At 48.4% G+C, this 20,376-nt stretch overlaps 1 protein-coding gene across 1 annotated transcript; it reads right to left on the bottom strand.

The window, feature by feature from the left end:
- Window positions 1-12,507: 12,507 nt before the first annotated feature.
- On the bottom strand, window positions 12,508-15,500 carry LOC130479928 (proton-coupled zinc antiporter SLC30A1-like). The gene is made up of 2 exons (XM_056852277.1): window positions 14,990-15,500; window positions 12,508-13,232 (listed from the first exon to the last, which is right to left on the bottom strand). Exons 1-2 carry the CDS (start codon window positions 15,498-15,500, stop codon window positions 12,508-12,510), a joined length of 1,236 nt encoding a protein of 411 aa, XP_056708255.1.
- Between the last annotated feature and the right edge of the window lie 4,876 nt (window positions 15,501-20,376).

A 20,376-nucleotide genomic window follows, 5' to 3' on the forward strand; every position in this document is an offset into this window, starting at 1 on the left:
TCTGACACCAACTGTTGCATATTCCATCCTCCTTCCCGGGCAACAAGACCTTTTCATTTCCTTTGGACGGGAGCAGAGCAGGGGCTTTGGATAAGGGTACACTGGATGTCTTTGTGATAAATGCTTTACTTAAAAATCTTGAGTGGCAGCCAAGTAGCTCTCCAACAGGGCAGTAGATCCCTCCGAAAGAAACACAGGAAACACTGGAGGGCAAGTATGCGTTTCCAAGGATACTGTTAACCAAAAGTACAAACCACATTTGCTTTTTAAATTAGCAGAAGACAGGCCTATTTCAAGGTAAATTAATACAGCAGGCAGAGAAGATATTTCAGCAATGTGTAATAGTTGGGGGGGGTGGGGTTTGGGCAGTTATCCTTACATGGAAGATTATAAGCTCATCCCTCTTTGCATGTTGAAGGGGAATTTAGAGAAATGAATCTGTAATCATCTTGCTTCACGCATGCTTTCCCTCCATATAGGAGTGTTGCCCAAATGGCACTTATGCCTGGTGTGTATTCTCCTATGTACACAACCAGCCATACTCCATAGAGTTGCCAACCTCCAGGCACTATACAAAGTATAGCTAAACAACAGACTGTATTATACAATAACATTGACAAACACACACAAAAAGTCCTATTTCTTAAGCATAAGGACACAAACTCACAATATTCCAAGGTTTCCAAAATTCACTATACTAAAGACAGACAAAAAGTCCTACAGATACCAATTCAAGATTTTTCTTCTTCTTTCAGGTGTGGATTCCAGGTAAGTATTACTCAGTCCCAAAGCAGGGGATCAAAAGTGAAGTTGCCAGGTCCCTCTTTGCCACTGGTGGGAGGTATTTGGGGCGGATCCTGAGGAGGGTGGCGTTTGAGGAGGGGAGGGACTTCAATGCCATAGAGTCCAATTGCCAAAGCGGCCATTTTCTCCAGGTGAACTGATGTCTGTCAGCTGGAGCTCAGTTGTAATAGCAGGAGATCTCCAGGTAGTACCTGGAGGTTGGCAACCCTAGCATAGCCAGTTCTAGCACACAGTGCCTTTTCCTTCAAATGTCTCTAAGCTTGCAAGTTTCTTGATAAGCCAGCCAGCCAGCACATACTTTTTCTAGAAGCAAGCATAAGGGTGAAGAGGGAGGTGCTGAAGTTTCTCTAATTTAGCCTTTAACTTCAACATGGCCACATCCTGGCCTCTTCACTACAGGGATTTCACAGTTTCAATTAATTCCTGTGCGGTCTGCGTCTCCCTCTTTTTCTCTCTTTCCAAGCTTATTTTAGCCTTGGCAACGTTGGCATGGGATGAAGCGGGGGGGAGGCTAAGGAATGCAGAAAGAGTTGCCAATTGGGCTAGCCCCAAACAGGTGGTGCACAAAGCGTCTTTGATTCTCCCCTACAGCAGCTTTTTCCGCTTCCCGGACATAAAAACAACTCTGCTGAAGGCGGCCTTGCTACCAGTATATGAAGCCCGTGGCTTCGTTTTCACCAAGGAGGTGGTCATTTTGTGTCTTGGTTATTGCGGAGAGGTAGCCGTGTTGGTCTGTAACAGCAACATAAAACTGGGACACAGCGGCAACTTCAAGCCAAGCAACATTTATCCCAGCATAAGCTTTTGTGAGTCAGACGAAGGCCATTTCCACACAGGTTATTTCTGCCTCACAAAATAGGGGTACCAGCTCTGGGTTGGGAAATACTTGGAGATTTGGGGGGTGGAGCCTGAGAAGGGTGGGGTTTGGAGAGGAGGTAAGCAGTGGTTTTTTGATGGCAGCTTGGGTGGCCCAGCCTAACTAGCACCCAAATCCTGGGGCTGGCCCTACTTCCAAGGGTGTTTTCTCAATCGCCTGTTATAGAAGCACACGTAGTCCTCAATAAATAACACAATAAGCATTCCAAAAATGTTGTCGAAGGCTTTCACGGTCAGAGTTCATCGGTTCTTGTAGGTTATCCGGGTTGTGTGACCGTGGTCTTGGTATTTTCTTTCCTGACGTTTCGCCCACAGCTGTGGCAGGCACCTTCAGAGGAGTAACACTGAAGGACAGTGTTACTTCTCTGAAGATGCCTGCCACAGCTGTGGGCGAAACGTCAGGAAAGAAAATACCAAGACCACGGTCACACAACCCGGATAACCTACAAGATTCCAAAAATGCTTTCAGTAGCGATGTGCCGCCCCAACCCACAAAAGAGGCACATTCATTTTTGGCCAGCTTATTGCCTGTCTGTAGAGCGACCCCCACATTTATAGGCAAGCTATGAAACAAGAGTCTCCATTTCCCTCTGCCAAAAAGGCAGACATTTGGGCAGTCAGCTGACCACACATGAACACAGAAACTTTCTTATTTCTCTTTGAAACAGGATTAAATGATGCAAAAAGGCTCCAGCTGGACAGATGTTGACCTTTTTTTCTCATAAAACTCCCAGTGCTGGAGAATCAACTGCTTCCATTTTGGTATCTTATTTCAGATGGAATGGGAAGAATACTATTGAGCTGGATCTCGTGGATTCGTACCACTCACAGCAGAGCTAGGGTTGCCAGGTCCCTCTTCGCAACTGGTGGGAGATTTTGGGGGCAGAGCCTGAAGAGGGCGGGGTTTTGAGGAGGGGAGGGACTTCAATGCCATAGAGTCCAATTGCCAAAGCGGCCATTTTTCTCCAGGTGATCTGATCTCTATCAGCTGGAGATCTCCTGCTACTACCTGGCAGTTGGCAACCCTAAGCAGAGCTTTCCCCAGCCGCATAGAGACTTTCCTTGAAGGTGCACTGGGGTCGGCTCTTTGTGCCGGGAAAAAGTGTCCCAGTTAGTGGAAGGGATCCACAGGCTCCAACTCACTGCTACGAATGACACTGGTTAGGCTCTTCTACATCCAGGGTAGAGTACAGGATGTCTCTCTCTTTCAAAAAAAAAATTTTTTTGGTACACTAGAAAAATTGTTACCCTACCCTGAACCAAAGAAGAAAGTAGATTCCTTTGAAATGTGGTGTTGGAGAAGAGTGTTACAGATCCTGTGGACTGCCAAAATAATAATAATAATTTTAAAAAATCAGTGGGTTATAGATCAAATCAGGCCTGAACTGACCCTAGAAGCTAAAATGACTAAACTGAGGCTATCGTATTTTGGTCACATCATGAGAAGACGAGAGTCACTGGAAAATACAATCATGCTAGGGAAGGTTGAGGGCAGCAGGAAAAGAGGAAGACCCAACAAGAGATGGATTGACTCTCTCAAGGAAGCCAAGGCCCTCAGTTTGCAAGATCTGAGCAAGATTGTCAAAGACAGGACATTTTGGAGGGCTTCGATTCATAGGGTCGCCATGAGTCGGAAGCGACTTGATGGCACTTAACCCACACACACCCTACACCAACCTAACTCCGACAGTCTCTCCTTTTGAGATATTTTATCACATGTTAACAGAGAGTACAGGATGAGGCCTGAGTTACACAGGAGTTGGAGGACAATGTTCTTTGTGTGAGCCTAGAGAGAATTTTCCAGGCGTTGCTTAGCAACGATGAATTCTGAGGCCTAGCCAGTCACCTGCAGCGAGGGATCAATGCAGCATCTTCTGAATCCCTCTTGTACCCAAACCCAGTTTTACCCTCTCAAAGCTATCTAGGAGAGGACACCTAGTTTGGGGTTAGGCCTCTGATCCCAACTAAGTGGACAAAACTCTCACCATCCCCCCCCTTCCACTCCCAAAGGCTAGGCAGGACACTCCAACCAAGAGGCTGTGGCCGCCGGGCAGTTGGGAGTTGGCGCTCCCCAAACTGACCCCACAACCCTTGCCATGGCTAGCCAAGAGTTGCTTCAGATCAAGATCTTGTTCTGGTAAGGCGGGAATGGGTCAGTCATTTGGTCCCCCTGTCCCTTTAATACCCACCCACATTGGGTTGCCATCCTCCAGTTGGGGCCTGGAGATCTCCTGGAATCGCAACTGATTCCCAAATGAAAGATATCAGTTCCCCTGGAGAAAATGACTGCTTTGGAGGGAGGGTTGCCAACCTCCAGGTACTAGCTGGAGATCTCCTGCTATCACAACTGGTCTCCAGCCGATAAGAGATCAGTTCATAGGGTTGCCAGGTCCCTCTTTGCCCCCGGCGGGAGATTTTTGGGGCAGAGCCTGAGGGGGCGGGGCTTGGGGAGATATTGGCACTTCAATGCCATAGAGTCCAATTGCCAAAGCGACCACTTTCTCCAGATGAACTGATCTCTTCGGCTGGAGATCAGTTGTAATAGCAGAAGATCTCCATCTAGTACCTGGAGGATGGCAACTCTTATCAGTTCACCTGAAAAAAATGTTTGAAAAGTTTTAGGGTTGCCAACATACTGGAGAAAAGAATGTCCTGTTCCTTTTATATCCCAACTTTTACCTCCAAATACCCCTTAATTTTTTTCTCACAGCTGTAAAAAAACACACCCTTTTGTTTATTTTATTTCTACCTTTATTTCCCAATAAGAAATGTCTAAAGCTTATGAAAAGCGATTATAATGCAGTCATAATAAAACAGAAGTTCAACTATCTGATTGTCCCTGATCGCCTTATCACACAGATATAGGGTTGCCAACCTCCAGGTACTATAGGAAAAAAACAGCACACGGGCTCACTATGTAGAAATACTCTATGTTGTAATAATTTTTTAAATTGTTCTTTGAAAATTTATTACAACATAGAGTATTTCTACATAGTGAGCCCGTGTGCTGTTTTTTTTCCTATACTTTGTGATACAGCACTAGTGTTTTTGTCCTTGGTTGAACCTCCAGGTACTAGCTGGAGATCTCCTGCTAATACAACTGATCTCCAGCTGATAGATATCAGTTCACCTGGGGCAAATGGCCACTTTGGCAACTGGAATCTATGGCATCGAAGTCCCTCCCCTTCCCAAACCCTGTCCTCCTCAGGCTCCACCCCCAAAACCTCCCACCGGTGGCAAAGAGGAACCTGACAACCCTACACAGATATGATGAAAGTTGTCATAGCATTGCCATGGCTTTTTGCTAATATCTGCAAGGCCCTGTTAAAAATTAGCAGTCCTACTTACAGTTTTTTTCACTTCTGCTTTACAGAGGCGGATGAGGGTACCAAAGTCGGGTAAGTAACCCTATTCCCCCTTTCCAGCATCCTATTTAGCCATTTAGCCCCACCGTTCCATTCTTTAAACCCTCGCCCTCCTTTGCCTGACCTGGCTAACCCAGGCTAGCCCAATCTCATCAGATCTCGGAAGCAAAGCAATGTCGGCCCTGGTTAGCATTTGCATGGAATTCCTCCAAGGAATACTAGGGTCAAGATGCAGACACAGGCAATGGCAAACCACCTCTGAACTTCTCTTGCCTTGAAAACCCCATGAGGTCACCATAAGTCAGCTGTGACTTGAACAGCAACAAATTTTTAAATCTCCTTTAAGTTTGATTGTCTCTGAGCTCCTCTCCCCAAGCTTTGTGACCCCCCATTTTAATACCCCCTATGCTTTTGATGCCACCCAGTGTGGGGAGGGGCAGCACGTTTCTTTCTGTTACCCACAACACTTCTCTGGTTTGAGAACGAACTGACTTCGCACTACTGTGATCCTCTCTCCAGTACCTGCAGTTGAAGCAAGCCCTGGAAAAAAGCTTCCCAAAGCAGCTAGACATTGTAAGTGACTGGGAACAAGGGCGGGCAGGTGGGGGTGGGGGGGAGAGAGATGCAACAAGATCGTGGGGCGGTGGGTGGAGGGGAGGAACCAGGAGTAATTTGACTGGCCCTGCTCATGTGAACATCAGCCGAGCTCAGCTGGATCAACCCAAAGGTCTATCTGGTCCCACACCCTGTTTGTTTCATAGCAGCCAGTCAGATTGTGTCCCTGGGATACCCATAGGGTTGGCAAGTGCCTGGTGGTGGTGGGCAAAACCCTGCCAATCCACCCGGCTGCCCACCAACCAGCTGAGGGTCTGGGGGCAAGCGTGCACGCATTCCTGCACGCCGACCCACTTCACTTCCGGGTGTAAACTGCATCGCAACGGGCCTTTTACCACTTTGAGTGGTAAAAGGCCCCTTGCGATGCGTCTTTTCTGGGTGTAAACCTGAAGTGATGCGATTGTGTTGGCGCGGCCAAGCGCATGTGATCCATGCCTCCGCTCCGCCTCAAAATCCTCCCGCCGGAGGAGAGGGGGGACCTGGCAACCCTAGATACCCACAAGCAGGGCAGGGAGGCGATAGGCCATTTTGCCTTTTGCTCCCTAGTGGGTAGCATACTGAGTGATACTGCTTCTGAACCTGGAGGTTCCATTTAGCTTTCGAGGCTAACATGAAAGTAAGAGCGGCCCTGATGGATGGTTTAAAAAACCAGCTCTTCTTCTTCTTCCTCTTAACAACCATGTGAGTTAGGTGAGGTTGGAAGAGAGTGATTGGCTGAAGGCCACCCAGCAAGCTTTGCAACTGACTGGGGATTTGAAGTGGCATTTCCCCACTCCTGGGCTGACTCACTAACTACTACACCATACTGTGTATTAGGCAGCTATGTCTTCTCTTGGAATGGAAAGTGTTACAGGGAAAGTTCGCCTGTAACACCAACACCTCCCTGCGTGTCAGTATGGCTTGAGTAGGGAGATCTGCTCACCTAGAAAGGGCTGTGACTCATCGTAGGCAAGTAAACCTGTGCGGATCTGCCTTTGCGTGTCCCCGTTGAAGTTGCCATGTTCAGCTGTCCCTAGTTAGAAGCAAAGAAACTACACTGTTCCTGTGAAGTCTATCAACTTTGTCCTGCGTGAACAAGACAGATTCTCTCTCTTAACCTTTCCTTGCCTCCTCTCCAGAGCGGTGAAATTGCCCCGGATCGTGGTGCCTTTGAGGTGATTCTCCTAGACAGTGGCGAGTTACTGCACTCTAAGAAAGTGAGTACCGAATGGATCCTTTATTTGGCACTAACCTCGCTATTGAAGTTCCTAGTAGGGGCCATGCCGGGGTATGCATTCAGTTCTGGGTAGCTGGCAAAGAGGTGTACTTTGGGGCATATTACTATGCTGGGGAACCATGGCTCTATGGGTACAGCACATGCTTCTAGAGCAGACGTTCCCACAGTCAGTTCCCTGGCATCTCAGCTGGCAGAAAAAAACCTTCTGTGCCCGAGTCCCTGAGTAGCTGCCTCAAGTCCATAGAGTAGACCATAGCACATTAGAGAGTCCAAAGGTCCAGCTCGGCAGAAGGCAACTCTGTATGTTCAGGAGCAAAAATCCTTCAGCTACATTTTATCTGCTTTGAGGGGCCCTGGTTTTGTGGCAGAGTACTTGCACTGAATACAGAAGGTCTGAGGTCCACTCCTAAGCATCTCCTCCGAAAAGGGTCTCAGATGGCTGGATTGGGAAAGAACTGAGCCATGGTTCAGTGGTAGAGCATATGTTCGGCATGCAGAAGGTAAACGCATGAAGCTGCCTTCTACTGAATCAGACCCTTGGTCCATCAAAGTCAGTATTGTCTACTCAGACTGGCAGCGGCTCTCCAGGGTCTCAGGCAGGGGTCTTTCACATCACCTACTTGCCTGGTCCCTTTAACTGGAGATGCCAGGGATTGAACCTGGCACCTTCTGCATGCCAAGCAGATGCTCTTCCACTGAGCCACAGCCCCTCCCCAACATCTTCAGTTGAAAGGACCAGGGAGTAGGTTGTGTGAAAGACCTCCGCCTGAGACCCTGGAGAGCCACTGCCCTAGCTGAGTAGACAATCCTGATCTTGATGGACAGATGGTCTGATTCAGTCCAAGGTAGCCTCATGTGTTCATGAGCAGCCAACACTGAAAGGTCTCATTCATTGATGATTTTCACTGTCTGGGGAACAAGGAATGGGGCCTGTAAAGATTGGATGGAGTCAGGATTCTGGAATTACTGTGTCAAGCCAAGCTGGGACATCTCTGTGGGACAGAGACCCAGAACATCTGGGACAGTGATGCCACCTAGTGGGCAAAGGTCATATTTCCCAATTTTAGAAGACACCAAATGAAAATAAAGTTCCCTCTTCTGGAATTGCAGGGAAAGCCAAGAAAAAAGGTGTTGGTTTTTTTTTTTTAAAGTTTGCATTCATTAAATGCAAAATCTATGGCAATGCTTAATAATGGATAGTAAATTAAATCTTTATTATTTTGTTCTGTTTGTCAGTTCCAATATAACTGCCATATGAGTGTGCTACCAAACAAACCTAAGATGTTACTATATCTACTGGCAAAATACCTCAGATTAGAGCTACCTGGTGGTCCATATTAAATTCAGTTTGCAAAGGAACTAAAATCCTGAGAGCCAGCTGCTCTGGGCTTTTGCAGCCCAGGTTTTGCAAGTCTTAGTTTAATTTGCTCAAGATTTAAGGAGTTTAGTTTAATTTGCAAAACTGATTGCATAGGAAACATCAAGCAGAGGTGGCAGGGTTTTGGTTTCAAAGATGCTAGCCTCTTTGGAGGGGTCGGTGAGGAACCTGAAGGGTCTGTGGCAGAGCTGTTCAGGAAGGAACTAGGGCAAGAATCTAGCAATATGAACAAATAGGCAGGGTTGCTGATAGGCAAGGAAAATGTTGCTCCAATTCAGGCTTCAGTTGTAGAAACGGGCCACTGAAGCTTCTCATGTAGGGTTGCCAGGTCTCTCTTTGCCACCAGTGGGAGGTTTTTTGGGCGGAGCCTGAGGAGGGTGGGGATTGGGGAGGGAAGGGACTTCAATGCCCTAGAGTCCAATTGCCAAAGCGGCCATTTTCTCCAGGGGAACTGATCTCTATCAGCTGGAGATCAGTTGTAATAGCAGGAGATCTCCAGCCACTACCTGGAGGTTGGCGACCCAATTCTCATGGCAGGGCAGTAAATAACATCCTCTGGTAAATAACATCCCACTAAATTTCTATTAAAGGGACTGGATTTTTCTCCAGGCAGTAGACAACTCTGATCTTGGAAGGTCTCTTCCACTCCCAATTGACATTTCCTATGCAATCGGGTTTGCAAATTAAACACTCTAAAACCTGAACTAATCCCAATATGCTTTGCAAAGCCTGGGTTGCTAGGTCAGAGGTTTAGACGTGGCTTGGGTCTCTCTTTTGGAAAACCGGCGAAAGGAAGGGGTCTCTCATGGCAGTGAATAGTCCCTTTTCCTCCCTCCAAGAATGGCGATGGGTATGTGGACTCCAATGAGAAGGTCAAACGGATCTGCAGCACCATCAAGACGAAGCTGAAGCCACAGAGGCCCATGTTCGATCAGAAGCAAATGATGGTGACCGGCTGACCAAAGCCGAGCTCGACATTAGGCAATGAAGCAAGAACTACAGAGGCAGACAAACAGACAAGCAAAACAGAGCCAGAGGCTGACGGGAGTTCGAGACAGGAGGATGCAAAGAATGCTGGCCTGCAAACAAAAAGTAACCCAGCACCATAAGCAGCAAGGTAGTGGGAAAGGGCTCCAGCAAAGGACTCTTGGTACTTACATATAGGGATACATCTGGGGTGGATGGAAAGGGGAGGGGCTGTGGCTGAGGCTGAGTGGAAGAGCCTTTGCTTTGCATACTGAAGGTCCCTGGTTCGATCCCCAGCATTTCCAGTTAAAAGGATGAGGTTGTAGGTGATATGAAAGACCTCTGCCTGAGACCCTGGAGAGCTGCTGCCAGTGTGAATACACAAGACTGACTTTGATGGGTAGGGTTGCCAACAGTTACTAGCTGAAGATCTCCTGCTATTACAACTGATCTCCAGGTGCCAGAAATCAGTTCCCCTGGAGAAAATGGCCGCTTTGGCAATTGCACTCTATGGCACTGAAGTCCCTCCCCAAACCCCACCCTCCTCACGCTCCACCCCCAAAATATCCAGGTATTTCCCAACCTGGAGCTGGCAACCCTATTGGTTCCCCTGGAGGAAATGGCTGCTGTGGAGGGTGGACTATATGCGTTGTACCCTGCTGAGGTCCCTCCCCTCCCCAAGCCCCACCCTCTCCAGGTTCCATCCCCCAAATCTCCAGTTATTTCCCCACCCAGAGCTAGCAACCGTACATGCAGTCCACCTACCGAAGTAGCCATTTTCTCCAGCAGGTGGAATAAATGTTTTAAATATATAAATAATAAATAAATACACAATCAATGTAGTCTGGAGATCAGGTATAATTCCAGGACATCTCCAGCCTCCACCTGGAGGTTGACAACCCTAACACCAACTCCATAACTGAAGCTGTTGGTGAACGCACACCCCAACCCGCTAATCTTGTCTGTCTTCTTGCAGGATGTGAATTAGCTGTGGGAGGCAGATTTATGATGGAATCGACCGAAAGGGAGCAACAGCCGTGGCCGATACCTGATTTTCCCCTCTGCCCTTTGCAGCTCCATTTACACACTTGCCTCTGCTGTGGCCAGCAAACAATAAAAGATTACCCCAAAAAAAGAAGTTAGGTTTTATTTCCTAGGTTGTTTATTCTCAGGTTTTCTTGGGGGAGAAAGTGAGAAGGAGTATTTCGTTTTGTAATTCTGGCCTTCAGGACCAACCATAGGGTTGCCAGGTCCCTCCTCGCTACCAGCGGTAGGTTTTGGGGGCGGAGCCTGAGGAGGGTGGGGACTTCAATGCTATAGAGTCCAATTGCCAAAGCAGCCATTTTCTCCAGGTGAACTGATCCCTATCGGCTGGAGATCAGTTGTAATAGCTAGAGATCTCCAGCTAGTACCTGGAGGTTGGCAACCGTAACCAACCATTATGTTTTTGCTTTCCCTGTCCACTTTCTAGCTGTTATCTACATTGCAGCAAAGATTTCAGAATTAGAACTCAGAACATCCAAACCTGAGAACACAATTTCTGCAAAGTCTCTGAGCTGAATCTTCTCTTGCAGCACTGCCTACCTGGTATCCAGGGCTATATGTGTCATGTTACACTTGTATCTGTCTGTATATTTTTAAAAATGCATGGTGTGGCAAAAGTGGCAAAAGAGAACTTTCTCTGTGCTATGATAGCAGGGCACTCAATGAAGATGGTGACAGGGAAAAGAGGATACTTCTTCACACAACACATAACTAACCTATGGAACTCATGGCCACAGGATGGCTTCAGACAAATTCATGAAGGAGAGATCAATCAGTAGCTAAAGGTTCAGATTTCTGTGTACTTCTAAATACCAATTACTGGGGTGGGGGATTATAGCCTCTGTGATCTGTTTATAGGCCTTCTGTAGCATTTGTTCTAGTCCTGGGAAGAGGCAAGATGCCATTCAGGTTCCTTCCTGCCCTCAGGCATCTAAGATTTCCTCATGCTTTGAAGTCCATTTTCAGTGGAGGGAATTCAATTATAAGTGCGGTAACTGCACTTATCTCCAGGGAAAAAAAACTGTGTGCCCAGGATTTTGAATCTCTACTTTTTGTGCTTCCATGGAATTGTAGCGTCCACACAGAATTAAGGGCTACTGTAGGTGTATAAATCTCTCTCCATCCCTGTGGGCCATTCCGCCCGGCCTTAAAGGTCACTCCACTCATCGGAGTGGACGGGTTTCCTTTTGTGGCAATTCTCTTGTGGTTTGGGGTAGCATCCAGCTAGAAAGTGGGGCCTCCGTAGCAGATCTGTGGAGGCAGAATGCAAGAAGTAGGTGTGCCAACTCCAGCTTGGGAAATCCCAGGAGATCTGGGGGTAGCGCCGGGGTGGCTCAGCAGGGATGTGACATCACGATTGGACTTCTCCTAGACCAGGGGTGGGAAACGTCAGGCCCGGGGGCCATTTAAGGCCCGCAAAATCATTTGGTCTGGCCCTTCATGGTCCTGGCAGATCTCTAGCTCAGAAGGATCTAAGACTGGTGATCCGCCCCCTCCCGTGGACAGGAATAGCCTCTGTTCAAGGCGGATGTGAGTTTGTTTTGCTGAGAAAAGGAACCTTTTTCCCCCTTGCAGAAGAGTCCTTAGCTATGGAGCTGCTAGGACCGCTCAAGGAACTGTTAATCCTTTCCCACCCGGGCAATGGAGAAACATATTCCCAATTGTACTACAAGAGGGCTGGGGGTGGAAGTGGTGACAATGGAGTGGTTAAAGGAGGCAGAGCCAGAATGCGCACACGGGGGAGAGGCATTCTTAGCCAGTGTGCCCTCGTTTCATCCCTGAAGGCGCAGGTAGCATGAGCTGGCTGTAGAATCTGGCTCCGACCATGTGGAGCAGGAGCAACTCCAGCGTGTGGCTGGACGGCTACGCCCGGCTGGTGCAACAGACCATCCTGTGCCACCAGGTGGGCCAGTGCACCACCAGTTGGATGCCTGCCTGCTTGACCACGCCAGAGGGGGGTCATCTGGGGCAGCTGCCTGTTTGGGGCTTGGTCGGCTAATTTTTAAGTTGATAATTTTGTACGGCCTGTGAATGATGTTATAAATATCCAAATGGCCCTTGGCGGAAAAAAGGTTCCCCACCCCTGCTCTAGGGGATCTGATCTCTGTGGTCTGGAGATCAGTCGTAATTCCAGAAGAACTCCAGCCCCAGGCTTGAAGTTGTCAAGCCTATTCACAATGTAGGTGACTGTGGCATCGCTTTCCTTCCTGCCCACCTGCCCTTCAGGGGTCAGTCTGCCATACTCAGACTGTGGTCTCATACTCAGTCATCACCTTAGGGCAGGGGGCCAGGTACCTCTTGTGTGGGGCCCGGCCACCCACTCTGTGGGATTCCCCACCCTGGCAAGCGCCCAGCTCAGGCTGCACTGTGGCCACATGGATGCCATGCTCGCAGAACACCCGCTGGACCCGCTCCATCACTGCCTCGAAGGCGGCAGCGTCGAAGCAGTATACCTGGGCCGTGGCCACCAAACTGCCCGGGCCGTCCAGCTGCCAAACGTGGAGCTCCCGCACGGCCGCCACGCCTTCTGTGGCGCGCAGCCGCAGCTCCAGCAGCCGCAAGTCCAGGTCTTCTGGAATGGCCTGCAGGAGCACCAGGGCGGAGCCACGTAAGGCTGGCCACGCCAAGAGCAGCAGGGCTACGGCCACGGCCACGGCGAGCCCAGGGTCCAGGTAGAGCAGCCAGCAAGGGACCTGGGCATGTGGCAGTGGCTCAGAGGCAGGCCAGGCCTGACATGGGGGTCCAGCACATTGCCTGATGCAGGAGGCACGACCCAGGCACGGAGTCCAGAGGATGTGAAGAGTGAGCGAATACAAGAGGACAGCCGCGGGTCCCAAACAGGGCACCATCCAGCCAAAGCAAAGGGCTCGCCACGGTCCAGGCTTCTCCACAGGTGACGCAGGGTTGCAGTCCGCGGGTTCCTCTAGCCAGAGCCAACTCTTGGCTGAGGATCCATTCCCCAGAAGGTCTGCAGAGAAAGGAGAACAAGAAAACTGAAATGGAGGGGGAGTTTATTGATTCAGTTATTTATAGGGTTGCCAACTTCCAGGTCGTGGCTGGGGATCTCCCGATATTACAACTGATCTCCAGGCGACAGAGATCAGTTCCCCTGGAGAAAATGGCCGCTTTGCTACATGGACTCTATGGCATTGAAGTCCCTTCCCTTTCCAAACCCCACCCTCTTCAGGCTCCACCCCCAAAATCTCCAGGTATTTCCCAACCCAGAGCTGGCAACCCTAGTTACTTTATTAGAAACAGTATTGATTGTATGCAGTCAAAGGCCATACAATCCGTTATATAGACATAAATAGAGCATAAAACATGAATCACAGATTGTGCGAAAAAGGTGATGCCTTGCTCCTCCCTTTTTGGGGGGGTGTATGGAGGGAAACAGGATGAAAAATATTTAAAATAAATAAATGCAGAAGATTCCAGAAATTAAATGGCACTGTAAAGATTGGCAACATTTATTCCAGAGTGTGAGTCAGGGCTCACTTCCTCAGATGCATGAAGATCACATCCATAGCATACACATTCATGTGTGTGTTAAGTGCTGTCAAGTCACGTCCGACATATGGCGACCCTATTAATTAATCGCCTCCAAAATGTCCTATCTTTGACAGCCTTGCTCAGGTCTTGCAAACTGAGGGGTGTGGATTCCAATACTGAGTCAACCCATCTCATGTTAATCTTTTCCTGCTGCCTTTCCACTTTTCCTGACGTTATTGTCTTTTTTAGTGAGTCTTACTTTCTCATAATGTGACCAAAGTACGATAGCCTCAGTTTGTCCATTTTAGCTTCTAGGGAGAGTTCAGCCTTGATTTGATCTCTAGAACTCACTGATTTGTTTTTTTGGCGGTCCATTGTATCTGTAACACCACATTTCAAATGTAAACTTTCTTCCTGACAGCTTTCTTTGTCTCGCTTTCAAACCCATACATAGTGATGGGAAATACTATGGCATGAATTATCTTGATCGCCTCTCTTTGTAACACCTCCCTTTCTGTTGCTTGTAACTTCCAGAATCAATACAACTGCGATGGATGTACACTTTATTCAGGTGATGAATAAATCGTGTCAGTAAAAATAAACTGTGTCAGAATAAATATAATGAGCTCTAGCATAAATTGGTCAGTCTTAGGGTTACCAGCTCTGGGCTGGGAAATTCCTGGAGATTTGGGGATGGATCCTGGGGAACTGATCTCTCTAGTCTGGAGATCAATTGTAATTCCAGGATTTTTCCAGACCTCACCTAGAGGTTGGCAGCCCTAGTCAATCTTTAAGGTACCACCAGTGTGGTGTACTGGTTAAGACCGGTGGTTTGGAGAGGTGGAGTCTGATCTGGAGAACCGGCTTTGACTCCCCACTACTCATCATGAGCGGTGGACACTAATCTGGTGAACCTGGTTGGTTTCCCCACTCCTACACATAAGGCCAGCTGGGTGACCTTGGGCTCTCTCAGCCCCACCTACCCCAGTCACAGCTCTCTCAGCCCCACCTACCTCACTGGGTGTCTGTTGTGGGGAGGGGAAGGGAAGGTGATTGTAAGCCGGTTTGATTCTTCCTTAAGTGGTAGAGAAAGTCGGCATATAAAAACCAACTCTTCTTCATCTTTTTTTTAATGTTGAAGCAGACCAACACAGTACTCCTCTGGAATGGTGGTAGTGGAGACCCTCCTCCACTGTGTCCCCCTCCCCTCCCCATAAAAATACACCCCAGACTCACCTTCCGTCTCCTGGGCAGAGCTGTCAGTCTGTGTGGCTTTTCTGCTACAGCAGGGTCTCAAGCCGGGCACCAGGCGGTGCATTTCATGTGACTCAGTCCTGGCCAGGTGAATGGGGATTCCCACTGCCCCGATGCCCATCAGCACCAGCGCATGCTCTGTGACTTGTGGCTCAGCTACCCTGCGGAACGCCTCAGGGACCAGGATCAAGCTCAGGGCACTCAAGAACACAGTGCTGACCAAGGTGCCCGTGACCCGTGCCCGTGCCCACCCGAAAGTGTTCCTCTCACCGAGGCAGCCTTCGGTGGCCAGCCAGCCATCTGCCAAGGAAACCCCTAAAGCCAAGGTGCCTGCCAGGGTGTGGAAGGAGCAAGAAAGCAAGAGGAGAGACCCGGTGGCCCGGCTTGCAACCACCTCCACCACAAAGAGGGTGACGGAAAGACAGAACTGGCCGGCTGGGCCACCCGTTGCACCCCAAGTCCACAGGGACCCCACACTGGTCCAGAATCCCATCTGGGCTTTCCCCTTCTTCCCAACCAGCTTCCAGTCCTGGCTGCCCCTTCCGTTTCACTTCTCTGCTCCGATCCTCGATCCTCGTCCGTTTCTTTGCCGCGCCAAGTGCACATTCAGGGCACCTGCTTAAAGCCCAGTTTCCCACCAGCCCTCTTTCAGTTTCCACCTCTCCGTGCCACCTTCAGCCTGGACTCTGGCTGCTCCTGCCTTTGCAAGCTGCCTCATTCGATGGCCCTCCTTGCTGGCCTCTGCCCTGCTGCCTCTTCCAAGTTTTTGCTCTTGGCTGAAGTTTTGCACTCTGAATAGCTGGTGCACACAGCCCCACAGACTCCAGGGGTCCTTTAAAGAGGCAGTTCTCTCTCTCTCTCCCTCTCAATCTCTTTTGCTGGCTCCATGCCCAGGCTTCTACCAGCTGCAGAAGCGAGTCATAACCATGCATGTTATTCTCCCTTACAGAACAGAAGTGTGCATGGGGTGGGGGGAGAGAAATCCCTCCGGTAGCACAATATTGTTCTTGCAGATCCAGGGGGAGAAGACCGCTTGCACATTTATGACTCATGCAGCTGCCCTCCCCTTCCTCCAAACTGTCCAGCAGCCAACAAGCTTAGTGAATGTCTGTACCAGCTTAATTGGGGGACTTGAGTTTGGCATAGAAATGCCACAGATTGCAACTTGCTCAGCCTAGCCCAATCTCACCAGATCTCGGAAGCCAAGCAGGGTCAGCCATGGTCAGTACTTGGATGGGAGACCACCAAGGAAGACCGGGGTTGCTACAGGGAGGAAGGCAATGGCAATCCACCTCTGCTCATCCCTTGCTTTGAAAACCCTCTGGAGCAGAAGAGAATCCCCAGTGACACTACGAAATTAATCATCTAAATCACGCACTGCTAGCAAATGGCTATTCCAGAAATGAAATCAGAAGGGCCATTAAACCAAACAAAAATCAGAAAACTCAGGAAAAACAGTCTCCCATAGGAAAGGTATTCTTGCCATTTATTAAAGAAGTCACTGATAGGATGGAGAAACCTTTGAAAAAACATAACCTACAAACAGTTTAAACCCACCAAGAAAATACAACAGATGCTACGATCAGCAGAAGACAAAAGAGATCCCCTCACAATATTGTCGAAGGCTCTCACAGTCAGAGTTCATTGGTTCTTGTAGGTTATCCGGGATGTGTAACCGTGGTCTTGGTATTTTCTTTCCTGACATTTCACCAGCAGCTGTGGCAGGCATCTTCAGAGGAGTAACAGTGTTACTCCTCTGAAGATGCCTGCCACAGCTGCTGGCGAAACGTCAGGAAAGAAAATACCAAGACCACAGTTACACAGCCCGGATAACCTACAAGAACCAAAGACCCCCTCACCTCTGCAGGAGTATATCGTATACCTTGCAGTTGTGGACAAGTTTACATCGGGACCACACAACGCAGCATACAAACAAGGATAAAAGAACATGAAAGATACTGCAGACTTGGCCAACCTGAGAAATCAGCAGTGGCTGAACATGGACTGACACAAACAGGACACAGGGTCTTATTCCAAGACACTGAAAGACTGGACAATTCTACCAACTATTTTGTCAGATTGCACAGAGAAGCCATTGAAATTCATAAACATCAGCACAACTTTAACAGAAGAGAGTTTAAGAATGAATAAGGCTTGGCTTCCTGTCCTGAAAACCTCCAGACTAACAAAGACTACAGTCCACAATAGCCATGCAGATTAGCTTTGCATTCCACATGTTAACAGATCACTTCAGGATACAATGGCTCCATATTAACATACCACACCCTCATTAGCACATTATCTTGATACTTACAGGACAATGATTAGCACATTACCTTTGATACTTTTTGCAGGACAGTGACTCAGCTCAAACCCAACCCCTTTCTGACTATATATTACTCTTCCTACACACTTGACACTGAGAGACACTGTCCTTCAGTGTTACTCCTCTGAAGATGCCTGCCACAGCTGCTGGCAAAAAGTCAGGAAAGAAAATACCAAGACCACGGTCACCCGGATAACCTACAAGAACCAATGAACTCTGACCGTGAAAGCCTTCGACAATATTTTACACTCTAGGAGCTTCCTCAAATATCTATGGTTTTCACCACAGAGACTACAGGGATACCTGTAGTGTTGTGGACACCACATAGTCACGTCTGGGTGCTCATCCAGAAATGGCATTGCGATGTCAGTGATACTCCCCCAGGTTCCATCCCAAAACACTCCCAGCAGTTGTCAGCACAGGGCTGGCAACTCTAAATCAGCGATCCTATTAAGTTGTCCCAGGCTTAGAACCATAGAATCATAGAGCTGGAAGGGACCACCAGGGTCATCTAGTCCAACAATGCAGGAAATTCACAAATACCTCCCCCCTCACCCCTAGTGACCTCTACTCCATGCCCAGAAGATGGGGGTGGGGGGAACCCTCCACGATCCCTGGCCAATCTTGTGCGGTAGCTAAAAAAAGGCAAATGTGATTTTGGGCTGTAGCAACAGAAGTATAATGTCCAGATCACACGAAGTGATGGTATCGCTTTATTTTGTTCAGATTTGGGCACCACAATTCAAGAAGGATGTAGACAAGCTGGAACATGTCCAGAGGAGGGCAATGAAGATGGTGAGGGGACTGGAGACCAAGTCCTATGAGGAAAAGTTGAAGGAACTGGGTATGTTTAGCCTGAAGAGGAGAAGACTGAAAGGGGATATGATAACCATCTTCAAGTACTTGAAGGGCTGTCATAGAGAGGATGGTTATGAGTTGTTTTCTGTTGCCAGAACCAACGGGCTGAAATTAAAAGAGTTTTAGGCTAAACATTAGGAAGAACTTTCTGACAGAGCGGTTCCTCCGTGGAACAGGCTTCCTCGGGAGGTGGTGGGCTCTCCTTTTTTGGAGGTTTTTAAGCAGAGGTTAGATGGCCATCTGTCAGCAATGCTGATTCTATGACCTTAGGCAGTTCATGAGAGGGAGGGGAGGAAGGGTTGTATCAGTGCTCGGCTCTCGTGGCCCTTTCTTACAAGTCCAGGGTAATGCCAATTGCCACTTTGGGCTCAGGAAGCAATGTTCCTCCAGGCCTGCATTGTGCAGGGAGTTGGACTAGATGACCCTGGTGGCCCCTTCGATTCTGTGATCACAGGCTCTCCCTCATTTCACAGATGAAAACACATGCATGTTAACCCATCTGAATCTTACCTCATGCTTTTTCACACCTGACCAAAGGCTCTGCAATATCTGGTGGTTTGGTCTGCAAGTGACCCGGTGTTGCCTATTCCAGGTTGGGAAATTCCTGGAGATTTGGGGATGGCGCCTGGAGGAAGCAGAGTTTGGGGTATGTGAAAGGGAACTCAGCAGGGATATGATGCTAGAGAGTCCACCCTCCAAAGATGCCGTTACCTCCGGGGAAACCGATCTATGTAGTCTGGACAGCAGCTGGAATTCTGCTGGAATTCCAGGTCCCACCTGGAGGTTGATAAACCTCGCTTTACCACTAACTGAGAAGCTACAAAAGGGATTCTTAGCAAGGGAATGGTCCTGCCATGTGATCAGCTCTTTAAAGCTCACCGCAGCAGTTGTAATGCGTTAAATGGGAGGCAGTGCACTGTGTGGGGCCTTCATGTTCATGCACATTTTCATGCATCTGCAGTAGAGACAAGACTCACCCATTCCTCACTCTAGGGTTGCCAACCTCCAGGTACTAGCTGGAGATCTCCTCCTATTACAACTGATCTCCAGTTGATAGAGATCAGTTCACCTGGAGAAAATGGCCACTTTGGCAATTGGACTCTATGGCACTGAGGTCCCTCCCCTCCCTTCCCCAAACCCCGCCCTTCTCAGGCTCCACCCCAAAAACCTCCTGCTGGTGGCAAAGATGGACCTGGCAACCCTACCTCACTCAGACTATTGATAGTATTTATTTACTGAATTTGTATGCCGCTTCTCCAGAGACCTGCTTTTCTAGACCTTTAGGGAGCTGAACCCAGAATAATGGCAGTGCTGCCTACTCACATTAACAAAAGGCAAAAACACACCGAAAAGGCAAAAACAGGGATGCTCATTTACCATGGACAGGGCTTGCCTTTGATAAACAGGGACAACAGGCATGGATATTAGTGTTATTATTACCACTACTACTATTATTACTTTATTCATAGTATGCCTTTCTCACTGAGACTCAAAGCAGGTTACACAGTCACAGAAGAAATCAATACAATCAATAGGATGAGACATCTAATAAGCAATGTAATAGGACTAAGATTACAGAATATAAGGATTGTGCACTGGAATAGAATTCTTGCCCGCAGCCCCCAAAGCTCCGTTCCCCTTTCTTTCACTCGTTGATTCCAGATATGCAAGATCCAGCCACAAGCTGACAAGTCATTCTGCACATGTCCCAGCCATTTTCTTTTGGGATGGAGGGGGAGACGCCGTGCGTCTGTCAACCTTTGCTCAGTTCAAACCTTGGATGTTTCTTCCAGTCACAGCCAGTAGGCGGCGTTGTGGGTCCCAGCCCCACGCAAGGAACTCAGCCGGCATTGGGGTCCCTTTATATTTAATAGTAATGTGGCTGGCGCGGGAAGCAGCTAAGGCACCTAGGGGTTCAAAGAAAAAAAAGGGGGGGGAATACTGTCATAACACCGCTCCGGAAGTCCAAGGGTGGAGGGCACCAAGGTGGGTGGTGGAGGTTCGGGCACTATGTATTTTACAAAGGATAGTAAACAATGTATTAGCAACGGATGTAATAGTGCTCTGTATAATCTATGTTTTTGTACTGAATTATGATTTTAATTTTGTTTTATATTTTCTTTTCTTTTTTTCTTTTTGTGTGTGTTTAATTATAAAAAGCAATAAAAAAATTATTAAAAAGGGG

This window comes from Euleptes europaea, chromosome 7 (genome assembly GCF_029931775.1).
Source record: "Euleptes europaea isolate rEulEur1 chromosome 7, rEulEur1.hap1, whole genome shotgun sequence".
In the NCBI taxonomy this organism is placed as follows: Eukaryota; Metazoa; Chordata; class Lepidosauria; order Squamata; family Sphaerodactylidae; genus Euleptes; species Euleptes europaea.

Coding starts and splice junctions, on each gene's coding strand:
- LOC130479928 (XM_056852277.1), bottom strand. CDS start 15,500: ATGGGATTCTGGACCAGTGTGGGGTCCCTGTGGACTTGGGGTGCAACG. Junction 13,233..14,989: donor CTCTGCCCAGGAGACGGAAG/GTGAGTCTGGGG, acceptor CTTTCTCTGCAG/ACCTTCTGGGGAATGGATCC.